The sequence below is a fragment of the Homalodisca vitripennis genome, chromosome 7, assembly GCF_021130785.1.
Source record: "Homalodisca vitripennis isolate AUS2020 chromosome 7, UT_GWSS_2.1, whole genome shotgun sequence".
Lineage (NCBI taxonomy): Eukaryota > Metazoa > Arthropoda > Insecta > Hemiptera > Cicadellidae > Homalodisca > Homalodisca vitripennis.
Genome location: NC_060213.1, coordinates 58,759,426 through 58,772,689, shown reverse-complemented (window position 1 = coordinate 58,772,689; position 13,264 = coordinate 58,759,426). Strand labels below are relative to the sequence as shown.

The following is a 13,264-nucleotide window of genomic DNA, read 5'->3' as shown; positions in this document are numbered from 1 at the left end:
TTTATTTTCTTCTAAGTAATATTTTGCAAGTGTTACGTGATTTACTGTCCTTGGTGTTAGAATATACACTTTTCCAATCAAAGGTAATTCATTTTTGGCATGTATCAGAAAATTTGGTTTGATAATTTAATATAATTAAATGGCAAGTAGAGCTATTTACATTAAATTTTGTGTTATAGAATATTCTTTATTGAACATATTCTTAGAGAACAGTACAATCGTCAGATTTTATTTTGTTACAGCAGGTTAGAAAGTTCTGTTTAAAAATTCATTTATTGTGTAGAATGGATGGTCTTAAAGCCATACTTATTATAATTCAGTACCTGACAATGTACTAAATTGACACAAAAAGCTCTTCTACAGCGGTTTTGAATTCTAAATATAAAAAGATTTGAATTAAGCTCTTATGTAACCTACAAGTTGCATGTTCTCATTTGAGTGTACAAGAGTCACTCGGTATGCTATGACTATATTTAAATATCAATTTCTTAAGGCCTTGAAAGATAAGTTACAGACTACATACTTAAATTCAGCAGTTTTTTTATTGTTTTGTTTATATTGTTAGTAATAACATTATTTTTTATTCATTTAAATTATAATTTATTTGAATTTTCACTGGATGGGTGAGCATTAGCAGTCTTATTACTCGAGAGGCTTGAACAATTTAATTTCTGTCTGTTTATCTGTCCATATGATATCTCAAGAACAAACTGATATACCGTTCTGTAGATAATGTGCAGACAGATCTATGGGGTCATAGAGAAACACACAGACAAGAACTTTTTAAACTAGCTTTGTTTTGTGTAGATGGTAATTTTTTCATATTGTTATTAATTAAGAATTAGGGGGTATTTCTGTTTATTCCAACAATAGAAGCCAGTACCAAATGTTCTGCTTCAATCTACTTTTCTGGTCAGGTGAACATTGAAGGCTCTCTTGCAGTACGTTACTAGAAAACTGTAAAAGTAATACACACTTAAGACGTACAATATTAGGGACTCATTGTTACAATATATCCTACATATCTTTTTATTTTATACTAGTGTTGTCATTTTGATTTTTTTGTTTTATAGGATGGCTCTATTCTAGAAATGAGGGCAAAATTAAAGCAAACTGATCGCAAGAAGTCTTTTTCATCAGATAGTCTTGTTGACTACCCAGCACTGCCTAGACCCCTTGTAAACTCCTCTGCAGTGACTCCTCTTTCTCCTAGACCACAAGTGATACCACTTTCTCCCAGACCTCAATTGAAACCACTTTCTCCTAGACCTCAATTGAACCCTATTTCTGTAAGACCTCCACTGACCCTTCTATCGCCTAGACCCCAATTGAGCTCTCTGGCTCAAAAATCACCTAACTTGTATGACCCGGTCCAGTTTGGGTCTGTTGGTAATCTCCCCAAACAGAAACCTTCATTCACACCCCCACCATTACCTGCCAGAAAGTCGCCTCAGACTACCACACCAAGACCTGTCAGTAGTTACACACCAAGCTCTACTTCTCCAGTTCCCAAACCTAATGAGGCGAACACAACTGTTTTCAGATTTCCCCCTCTCAGCATAAACAATTTTCCCAACGCTCGAACTCCACCCCCATTGGTATCGGCATACACTCAAACAACACCACAGTCTCCATCGGTTTTCAAATTTCCACAACAATTTCCATCGAAACAGTTCAATTCCTTTGGCACACTGCCAGTTCGGATTTCCCCTTTGGCCAAAGGAACCGATACAACAAGGTCAGAGAAAGTGTCTTCAAGACGACCTATTGTGGCAATATCCCCCACTGACACAAGTAAACCGTCGATGTACGAGCCCCCACAGACCCCTGGTAGGAACGAGTACAATCGTTACAGAGATTCATCAATGAAAAGTCCAGGTTACCTTCCACCACTTCCTACCAGCCCTAGACCTAAACCTACACCTACACCGATGACTCTTCCACAAATAGAGTTTAAAATCCAGCGCCCACAGTTATCAGAGACATCTTCCACGGTAAAATATTATTTTCAGTTGCTGCTGTCTCATGGGTCTTGCAGCTTGCTTTGTACAATTTGTTAAGTCTTCAGTCCTTGGCTTTGCTCTCTTCTGTTATAAATTATTTTTTAGGGTGTGCATATTGGAATTGCTTTTAGCATAAGAAAAATTGTGTATTCTTAAAAATTTGTGAATTAGTTAATTAAGAGATATGTTATTATTGTACTGAATATTTTTTTGTTTATAAGAGTGGATAGACAAAAAAGTACTGGGCTTATTATGTGCTATGCTACTTGGGAAAGCTTTTAAAAGACTCCCTGTATTGTAATTGATGTGCTTATGAATTAATTTTGCAAATTGTTTTTGTTACATGTAATATGTCCTCTTTTGTGTGCCAAAGAATTCCTTGATATTAGGTTGATTTTGTTTTCAAAATCAATCTATTTTGTCTCAAACTAAACCAAACCAGAGTTAGACATTTAAAACTTGAAATTTGTAATAAATATATCATTAATGCTGAAGTTATTATGTTATGTAGTTGCAGAATTTCATCAAATTCACATTTTTAAAATGACATGTTTTCTTTGGAATATATGTGAACTTAAATTGAAAAGAGTTATATTTTTATGTGAAAATGTGGTTTTCCTAGAAATAAATGTACCATTCAACTATCAATAGTTTACCAAAATTATTTTATAGTTTTATACTATAGTTAAACAAAAAAGAACAGTATAGGAATATTTATGCATTTGTCCAAAGCTTTTACATTATCTCTCACAGCTAAATGATTAAAAAGTTAGAAGATCTAAGTTGAAACAACACCTGTTTCTTGTTAATCATTAATGTTATGAGAGCAAAATATATACAATGCAGTGAAGGGGTGCATGTATTACTTTTGCGAAACCATGACCTTCAAAGATGCAGAAGAAAATTTCAGACTACTTTGAACTTAAGGTCAACATTTTCGTAAGTTATAATTTTCTGTAAGTAATTTTGGCACGTACAGTTTTTACTTTTATTATAAACGGGTTTTAACTTATTTTCGTCACTAAAGAATAGTGAAATCTACCTTTGAAAAAAATGCCAGGTTTACTTTTTAGCTGTTTCCCTTAACCGTTATATTCTAGGTCTCACCATGTAATAGAAGTAATACTGTGTACCAAATAGACAAAACACATGGAGTTGGAGATTTCTGAGGTCTTAGTTATAAATACTCGAGATTGCAAAGTTTACATTTAAGTTTCATTGTGACAAATAAAACTTAACAAGCACCATATTTAGATGTTAAATATAAAATTATGACTGCCAAAATAGAGTAGTTATGAACCAAAATTATCTCTAGGGGGGAGGGGGTATAATGCTTCCAATGTTCTTTGGAAATTTGCTTACAAAACTTAATTATTTAGTAAAACTTTTAAATTGACTTCCTTAACATTGGTGTTGACACCTGCGATGCGTCAGCATTCTTAGCTCGACATTACAGCCGAAGTCGCAAAAAGTAACAAAAAATCAAAGGAGAAGAATCAAAGAATAAAATCATAGAAATGATTACATAACAGCTCATTACGTAACAAATACCATATGTTCAAAATTTGGTTTAATTTTGGAGTGAATGTTCCAAAAAAAGCCATTTTAACATTTAATTTACATTACATAAAAATACAAACAACATTTAGATATTCAGATGATTTTAAAAAGTTTTCTTATAGAAAATGTTTTTTTTCTCTTTCTTAGTCCTTTCATGAGTTTTAGTTATATGTAAATAATTATGATTTAACTTTATTTTTAAATAATTATAATAATATAACTTTATTTACTGTAGGTTAGTTGTAAGCAATTGTATTCCAGTGCTATTAATTGTAATAAGAACAGGACTAATCAAGTTTTTAAATTAAATATAATTTTAATATTGTAACATTTTTATGGATTTAGGTAAATTTATATAAAATGAGAAACTAATATTTTTATACTGTTTAGTGATAGTCTAAAAATATTAATAGTCTGTGTTAGTAAGTCTTGGGAGAGTAGAGTGCAATTTTGCTTTTATGACTAGTAAATTTAAATTTGAAAACTTTAAAAAATATACAAATAACAATGGATTGTGTCAGTGCTATGTTTTCTACCATGGTGTATGTAATAAGTATACAACTCAAATATGTAATTAGGCTTAAGAATATTTGTCAGACCTACGCTGTTGTCTGGTTGACGCAATTAATTGTGTTCTGAATGTTACATCAATAGAATTTGTATTTCAGTACTGGGTTTGTGTTTTATCTCCATTTTGTTATTAATATTATAACATAATCATTTTGCATTAAGAATTTCGCCAAAGAAAGAAGATTAAATACTCATTAAAAGATCAGTTTGTAAAAATTGGCTATAAGATTGGTCTGTAAGATTGGCTATAGTGATATTATAATTTAGAATCAAGCTGTCTTAAATATACTTATTTTGCACAATTGGGGCCAGTTTAAACATACTAAACAAGGATATTGTGCCTTGCTCTCCACCTCCCTAGGTAACTGTAATCTGTTACCTTGTGTAGCAGAGTTGCTGGAATCTGCAACTTCTCAGCTACTTATCAGAAAATCAAGTCTAAATTTATATACATTTGAGGTTTAAGTTCAGTCTCATTAAATTTTGAAAAAGGGCACTCCAGAAAGAAGGAGTATGTAAAAGCGAGTCGAACGCTCGTACCGCCCAGTGAATTGTGATTATCATCAATGACATGACATCACTTTCTTTTCACTATAATGTTGTCTTGTAGTGGTCTTCGGACCTATCTACGACTGAAGAGACTAAACAAAGTCGAAACAACAGAAGCACACCTCCATCCTGAAAGACGGAATGGTTGTAATTTATTGACGCAGGCTCAATCAATTTAGAACATGCATGCCACGCCGTAACGTAGATTCGGACACACACGAAACGTAACGTGCGCCGACATCAATACTCGGAGAGGGTTGATGTTTTGGTTTTGAATTCTAAATGTAATTAAAACAATTGGCAAAGGGTTTATCCCTTTCAACCTTATAAAATGATAACCTGTAATGGCGTCAATAATTCCCCGAAACAGATTTAATAATTAAAGGTTTAACTTCAGATGAAGAAGATTCTGAAGTATAAAATTTTGAAAACGAATTAAAATCAATTGAAACTTAATTCGGTCAAACTTATAATTTTGAAATTTTGAAACAAAACTGATTTCTGAGTTCACGGGGGCACACCCGAGTCTGTATTTAGAACGGTGTTTGATATTTGTTGAGGAGAGAATGTTTACTAAACAAGGATATTGTGCCTTGCTCTCCACCTCCCTAGGTAACTGTAATCTGTTACCTTGTGTAGCAGAGTTGCTGGAATCTGCAACTTCTCAGCTACTTATCAGAAAATCAAGTCTAAATTTATATACATTTGAGGTTTAAGTTCAGTCTCATTAAATTTTGAAAAAGGGCACTCCAGAAAGAAGGAGTATGTAAAAGCGAGTCGAACGCTCGTACCGCCCAGTGAATTGTGATTATCATCAATGACATGACATCACTTTCTTTTCACTATAATGTTGTCTTGTAGTGGTCTTTCGGACCTATCTACGACTGAAGAGACTAAACAAAGTCGAAACAACAGAAGCACACCTCCATCCTGAAGACGGAATGGTTGTAATTTATTGACGCAGGCTCAATCAATTTAGAACATGCAAGCCACGCCGTAACGTAGATTCGGACACACACGAAACGTAACGTGCGCCGACATCAATACTCGGAGAGGTTGATGTTTTGGTTTTGAATTCTAAATGTAATTAAAACAATTGGCAAAGGGTTTATCCCTTTCAACCTTATAAAATGATAACCTGTAATGGCGTCAATAAATTCCCCGACAGATTTAATAATTAAAGGTTAACTTCAGATTCGTTTTCAAAATTTTATACTTCAGAATCTTCTTCATCTGAAGTTAACCTTTAATTATTAAATCTGTCGGGGAATTATTGACGCCATTACAGGTTATCATTTTATAAGGTTGAAAGGGAATAAACCCTTTGCCAATTGTTTTAATTACATTTAGAATTCAAAACCAAAACATCAACCTCTCCGAGTATTGATGTCGGCGCACGTTACGTTTCGTGTGTGTCCGAATCTACGTTACGGCGTGGCTTGCATGTTCTAAATTGATTGAGCCTGCGTCAATAAATTACAACCATTCCGTCTTTCAGGATGGAGGTGTGCTTCTGTTGTTTCGACTTTGTTTAGTCTCTCTTCAGTCGTAGATAGGTCCGAAGACCACTACAAGACAACATTATAGTGAAAAGAAAGTGATGTCATGTCATTGATGATAATCACAATTCACTGGGCGGTACGAGCGTTCGACTCGCTTTTTTACATACTCCTTCTTTCTGGAGTGCCCTTTTTCAAAATTTAATGAGACTGAACTTAAACCTCAAATGTATATAAATTTAGACTTGATTTTCTGATAAGTAGCTGAGAAGTTGCAGATTCCAGCAACTCTGCTACACAAGGTAACAGATTACAGTTACCTAGGGAGGTGGAGAGCAAGGCACAATATCCTTGTTTAGTAAACATTCTCTCCTCAACAAATATCAAACACAGTTAAACATAGCTAGGGTTTTTATTAAAACTTTCTTAATTAATAAAAAATGTATTTAACTGAACTTGCAGTGCATTCAAGTTTACTTTACTGTTCGAGTTAAATTAAAAATGTAATGTTTTTAATATTTGTTAGAAATTAGCTTTGTTGTTAAATTATGCAGTGAGTCCTTCATATTCCAGTTATTATTTTGTTAAACAAGTTTATTCTTCACTCTTAAGTTAACAGGTTGTCAAACAGGTTTTAACATGTCAATGTTTTGCAGAGCACCTCGGACTCTGTGCTGACAGGCCCGCTACACAACCGATCGAGTAGCACAACAAGCCTTCACACGAACAACACCGGAAGCTGGACCCAGCCGATACCGAGAGTGGCTATGAAGGCCCCACCCGGTGGCCATGGCAAGCCAAATGTTGCTCCTAAGCCTCCTGGCATTGCAGCCAAGAGCCCTGGCAAACTAACCAATGGGCGCAGTGGTGTAACTAGAGCCCAGAGCATGAGGGCTCCTCGGTCTCCCCCAGTGGCCCCTCCTACAGGTGATTGTCCAGACATGTTTATATAACTATACCACTCATATATAACATGTTCTTGTATACTAACTAATGGGTGCAGTGGTGTAAATCAAGACATGTTTATAAAACTATATCACTCATATATGGTCTTGATGGTTGTTTGTTATTATGTTTACATTTTTGTATAAAAGTACAACAAATATTTTGTTGAACATTACTCTTAAACCAGATCTATTTTCTTTCCCAGATATTGTCCTTTTTATGAAATGTTTGTGTTTTATTTTCTAGGTCAAATGTCCTTGTTACCAAACCAAAGCGAGCTCTACAAGGGAGCACCGATGTTTCATCAGTCCCAGGACTCTCTGCTTCACACCCCTCCACCACCCAAGCACCACACCTTGCCCTCGCCCAGGGCCGTGCCTCCACACCGACCACCCCTCAGGCCCCCTCAGACCAAGCCTCCACCTCCCCCACCCAACAAGGTGATGATGATGAGTCCCCCCTGTCCTCCTCCACCACCACCTACACAAGCCCCCCCACCACCTACACAAGCCCCTCCACCACCTCCTCACAGAGTGCCTCTTCAGCCCCCTAGGATACCGCCGTTGTCTGCGGTAAGTAGTATTGTAGGATGTAATAAAGACAACCAGTATTAATACATTTCGCCTTGAACTTGAGATTTTGTATTGGAATGGATTTAATTTAATTTTTGTTTAATTATTTATCAACAAATTCAAAGACCAGTCAGTGATGATAGTGTGTTATTTAAAGTATGGCTGGTTGTCCAAGTCCAACTCTTAAGTACACCTCTGAAGAAACATTTCATATTTACTAAATTAAGTAGACTTTTATGGTAATAATCACTGTTATCATTCTTTATTCTCTGATATCAGATAGTTTATAGGGCTTAGTTTTTTTGTATATATGCTAGTCCTTTAATTCACATTTCTTTGTTACTTTTATTAATTTCAAAAGCTTTGCTACATTCAATTTTTTTATTCTAAATCTGTTTAGAATGCTAATTAACAGTATTTTATTTGGGTCGTGTTAAAACTTTTTAATTTAAAACAGCAGATATACAGAATGGAACCACAGTTTGTCCGGACACTGACAGAGTGTCAAAACTAAAGCCCAATTCAAGTTAGTCAGTAATATCTTGAAATAGCAAATGGCTATGAAAACATTTTGTATTGTGTCATCACTTGGTTCTGGGCAGATATTGCTAAGTGCATTGGCCATTTTTCCCCAGCGTTCATTTTTACCAAAACTGGGTTTTTCTTGTTTCCAAAACTAAGAAACCTTTCAAAAAGAAATAAATGTGACAAATTATATTAAAGAACTGGAGAAATCGAGTAGCATTATAGTTTGAAGGATATTTCCAGTAATAAGAAAACTTTTAACTTCTCAAGGATGTATTTTATCACCCTCATGAAAATTATGTAACTACGTTGCTTGTCACATGTTGCAGCGTCATGTATAATACAACCTCCAATGTATTCATTACTATTACTGTTACTTGAATTATTATATTCACAATTATAGTATGTACAACATTGTATCAACTCCAGAACCACTTAAGTTTTAATGAACCATTATTGTATGCAATGTAATCAAACTGTCAGACAATAAAGGCAAACAATCAAAATTAATATATGAAACCAATAAAAAATCAACAAAATTACGTAATTTTTGTCTAAATACTAAAATATGTCAACCGACTTCTAGAAGAAATGCTGGGAATGAAACAAACAGCAGAAGGTGTACAGACCATGCAACCAGCACAAATGGCCACCTCAAAGAGTTAAGACTACTTTGTTACTGTAGTTAAATTAAATTTGTTGCTGTTCTAGAGTTTGAGTCCTGCCCCTCCCCCTCCCCCAGCCAGACATTCGTCTATGCGAAATGGACTGCCTTCCAGTTTCTCAAGTAAGTAGTCACCTCATGTCGTACAATTTTAATTAACTTTATAAACTCAGGTCACTGTCATTCTAAACATGTAAGCAAAGGCGATTTCCCAAAACATTTGTTGAACACTAAATAGTATTATCATAACAGGAGCACTTTTAATTGCCATAAATGCTGTATTTACCACTTTCAGTTGTAAGCACCATTGTACAAGCCAGTAAAGTGGCTTGCTCTAACTTAACATTTGACATAGTTGGAAATGATTTTATTTAAATCAACTAGATTTTATATGTAATAATAGTGTTGATATTGACTTCACTCAGTTACAAGCAATTAAGATAGCATCTTTACCAGACTTGTGGTTAATTGGATTATTTATTAATCTTAACAATCCGTAAATAATCAAGTAAGCAAAATATTGAGAGTTCTACATTGAATTGTCCGTTTAACCTTATAAGCACTATGATTCGCGATCATAACACGTTGTAACACTGCCAAAACAATAAGTGAGTGCTGATACAGTGAAATCAAAAGTGAGCTATCAGCACACCCAAGACATCAAGACCGGATGGATGGCTGTGTGATCTGAGACGCTATTCTCAGGGGCAGGAGTTGGCCTTGGAGTCTGCGGGTTTTCTATACCAGATGTTAAGAATATTTCCGTGGTCTGGTGCACACTTAAACTAAAATCACTTGCCTGTGGTATACCTGGCAGGAGGGTCCACCTTAAATTAAAAGTGGTTGGCTGGTGTAGAAGTTAACAGGATCAGTGTATTAATAAATATATAGAATATATATAAAATAGAACTACTTTATTCAGCTATAACTGGTTATTCTGCCAACATCAAGCTAAAACTTTGCCAAAAACAGCTGATTGCCAATGTCATTTCAGTTGGTGATTTAAACCATTGGACAACTATCACTCTGACTACATCTGGCCATAGACTGGGGACAAACAATCAAACCCCATATGACATTGACCTTGAACATATAAACAGGTTCATGCTTGTTTAAACTACTTTCTGACAAGATTATCACCGAGTTACATTTTTACTAATTGATATTTTTACTGATTAACTTGCTTGTACATATATTTTTATAAATTTGTATTTTGTATATAATATCCTGTCTATATATTTTAGTTTTATATTTTATTGTTTGTAACTTGGCACAAATTAAGCTGGGTAAAGTATATATTGATTGATTTAACTGTGAAATTTAACATCTACAATGGCTACTCCAATGAGAAATATATCTAAAACTGATATTAAAATCAATGACTTAATATTTGCCAAAGTGAAAGGTTTCCCCATTGGCCTGCAAAAGTAACTGGCATTGATGATGAAACTTACAAAAATATAACCAAGTATGAAATTACCTTTTTTTTCAACAAATGAAACTGCTTTCGTTAATAAAACGGATATTGTTAATTATAACGAATGTAAAATGAAATATACTCTCGACTCTATAGCAAAAAAACATAAAGAAAGTTTACAAACTGGCTCTGTCTCAGATAGAAAAATTGGATTAAAACACAAAGGTGTCAACCATCCTCGTCTCTACTTCATCAGAAAACCCCCTCAAATAAACAAAAAAAGAATGTTTCAGGAATTAATAAAAAACAACCTCTTCAAGTCCCTCATTACTCTATCAAAACCCATTAAAATAAAAACTCCAAATACTGAATCAGTGCAGACAGAGACTAATACGAGTAATATAGATGTGGACAAAGTAAAAAAACCTCAAAGTACAAAAGAGCACCAATACCAATGAGAAAAGTTTCTATTAGTCTCTCTTATTAGAAAATAAAGTGGGTAACTGATGATACTATTCCAGCTGTATTATGATACGCTAACATCCTTAATCACAAAGTCGGATAAAACAATCTTACTTATGAATAACCGTAGTAACCCAATGCTATCAAATGCCTTCAAGACTATGAACCATTTACTTGAGCCTTTACAATTATTTAATAAAAAACTATGTTCTCTTCCCAATTCATGACTTGAAGCAAGATGTGCAAGACAATTATCCAGAGAACACTCAATGCTCATACAAAAACAGAAGGATCTCATTGGAGCCTTATGTTGTTTGTAAGAAACTGCAAAAAATTTCTATACTTCGATTCATGTGGCACATACAACAGGGAACATGCACAGAAGGTGGCTGAGAAGGTCCATGAGCACTTGGGTGTGGAAGGTGATGTCCTTTTTCAAATTGTCGAAGTCCCCTCAACAGCCTAATACTGTTGACTGTGGAATTTACTTAACAATTTTCACAGACATTCTTATACAACTGATAGGTTGTGGTTCTTTGGACCCACTGGGTAACACAGGCAGCAGATTAGTATGCACAATTCGTCTCTCTGACATCTTAACAAAACGCTCCCAACTGGCACTACTCTGGCACAACTATCCACATTTACTGCTGAATTGTCAGACTGTAATCTGACCATGATGTTTAAGCACTTTGTATCTACCTCTACTGGACCTCAAGCTCAAGTAGGCAATATTATGGTAAGTGCAAACACAAAGCCTGTGACATTGATCTCTGAAAGTGACAGCAATATGACTACATATCAGGTGAAAGAAACACAACCAAAAAACCCATGGCAGTTTGAAAGACGGTCAAAGCGTTATAAATTAAAACCACAAACACAAAATATTTTGCTGAAAGGGAAACTGCTATCTCAACATCAAATAGCTTCCATGTACTTACAGAAAAAAAAACAATTTACTACAGATAAAGGAGTCTAATAAAAATAAAAATTATGTATAACAAAACTAACACAATAAGTAAAAAAAGGACAAATCATGTTCATGAGTATCGCCATGACAGCAACTATGAACTTTTCAATTGACAAAATAAAAGTAGAATTGTACGCTGACAGCCAAGGTAAAGGACTACCAGAGATTATTGTTCATGCAGTAAGGGAAAGATTTATGTGGATGGAGTAGTTAAATCTGGAAGCCGATGTCCAACAGGTCCTACAACCAAGCAGCTAAATCTCTACAACGTCCTATAATAATACTTGCAGGAACAAATGATATTTCAAAAGGATCTCCTCAAGTTATTTATAAAAAAATGGAAAATGAATTACAAATTCTGAGTAGGTCTAAGCCAGTGTGTGTAACAACAATCCCCCCTAGACATGGATGTACACCATGACAACTCAATTACACTATGATCTAGCCCTGACTAATAGTTATATAAGAGAAATGTTTTTTTAAGAATGGACAATGTTCACCTCATTGATTTGGATTCTTTCCAGCGTTATCACTTCACACGACAGGGTCTGCATTTAAACTATAAAGGAAAGAGAAAAACTTGGTTTTATGATAGTTGATTTTGTGAACAGTGTTAATGGAAAAAAAAACATGAAGTAGACCAAGAAAACTGGGCAACTGGGCCAAGAAAAAGTCTTCAGTCATCCACCAAATTCAAGCTCAGAAAGTAAAGGAGGTACTTGGACCAACTCTGTCACTGACCGTCACAGACGAGAGCCCCGTACCTGAGGTCAACACTTCGTCATCTTCACAAGTGAAGTGCCGTGAGCAAAATGAGAGCATTGCAAGTGATCGAGTTTTCTTTGGTGAATGTCACAAGTGATAATAATCAGTGTCCTTTGGAGCACTCTGTGGGTGTATCGGTCTCGAGTCATTTTTTGGAGGGGGGAGAGGAGTCTAATTGTAGAAATTTAATTAGCTTAAGACCAGGTAATTTGCACTTTCGTCATTTTGAAAATTGTTCTAACACATCACGTTTACAAAATGATATTATAAATATAAAATTGCTATTTTTAAACATTCAAGGTCTTAATGGCAAAACCACTGTTCTAGAAACTTTCATACAAAATGAATTGAACCTATATGTAATTTTGCTTATCAGAGCATTTTCTTAAACAATCAGTGGTAGCAACTTCATTTCCAAATGGTTTTTACTGTGCTTCTGCTTTCTGTAGAGCAAACCGGATTAGAGGAGGAACATTAATATTTGTCCACAATAATTTTTTCATGCAAGGCCTCTTGATGTTGCAGAATTTTGTATAGAACTTCATTTCGAAGTAACCGCTGTATTGTTGGAGATAAATTCAAGTTAATTATTGTGTCATTGTACCATATTCAACTGATGGTGACCATAATATTTTTTCTCAATAAACTTGAAAATCTTTTATTATATTTAACTCAATGGGCCAATTATACAATAGTTATTGGAGGCGATTTGAACATTAAATTTGATATTACAAAAAAACAAACCATCTGTTAAATATTTTTT

At 34.6% G+C, this 13,264-nt stretch overlaps 1 protein-coding gene across 4 annotated transcripts in view; it reads left to right on the top strand.

Annotated features, from left to right (window-relative positions):
• The window catches only part of LOC124365862 (WAS/WASL-interacting protein family member 2-like), a 67,529-nt gene that overhangs the window by 39,210 nt on the left and 15,055 nt on the right, over nucleotides 1-13,264 (top strand). For 3 of the 4 annotated variants that reach the window (XM_046821951.1, XM_046821950.1, XM_046821948.1), the window contains exons 6-9: nucleotides 1,074-1,994; nucleotides 6,838-7,108; nucleotides 7,373-7,698; nucleotides 8,935-9,010. In XM_046821951.1, the coding sequence (XP_046677907.1) occupies nucleotides 1,074-1,994; nucleotides 6,838-7,108; nucleotides 7,373-7,698; nucleotides 8,935-9,010 (1,594 nt within the window). The remainder of the gene's footprint in view (nucleotides 1-1,073; nucleotides 1,995-6,837; nucleotides 7,109-7,372; nucleotides 7,699-8,934; nucleotides 9,011-13,264) is intronic. The other variant, XM_046821952.1, reaches the window with a different exon arrangement.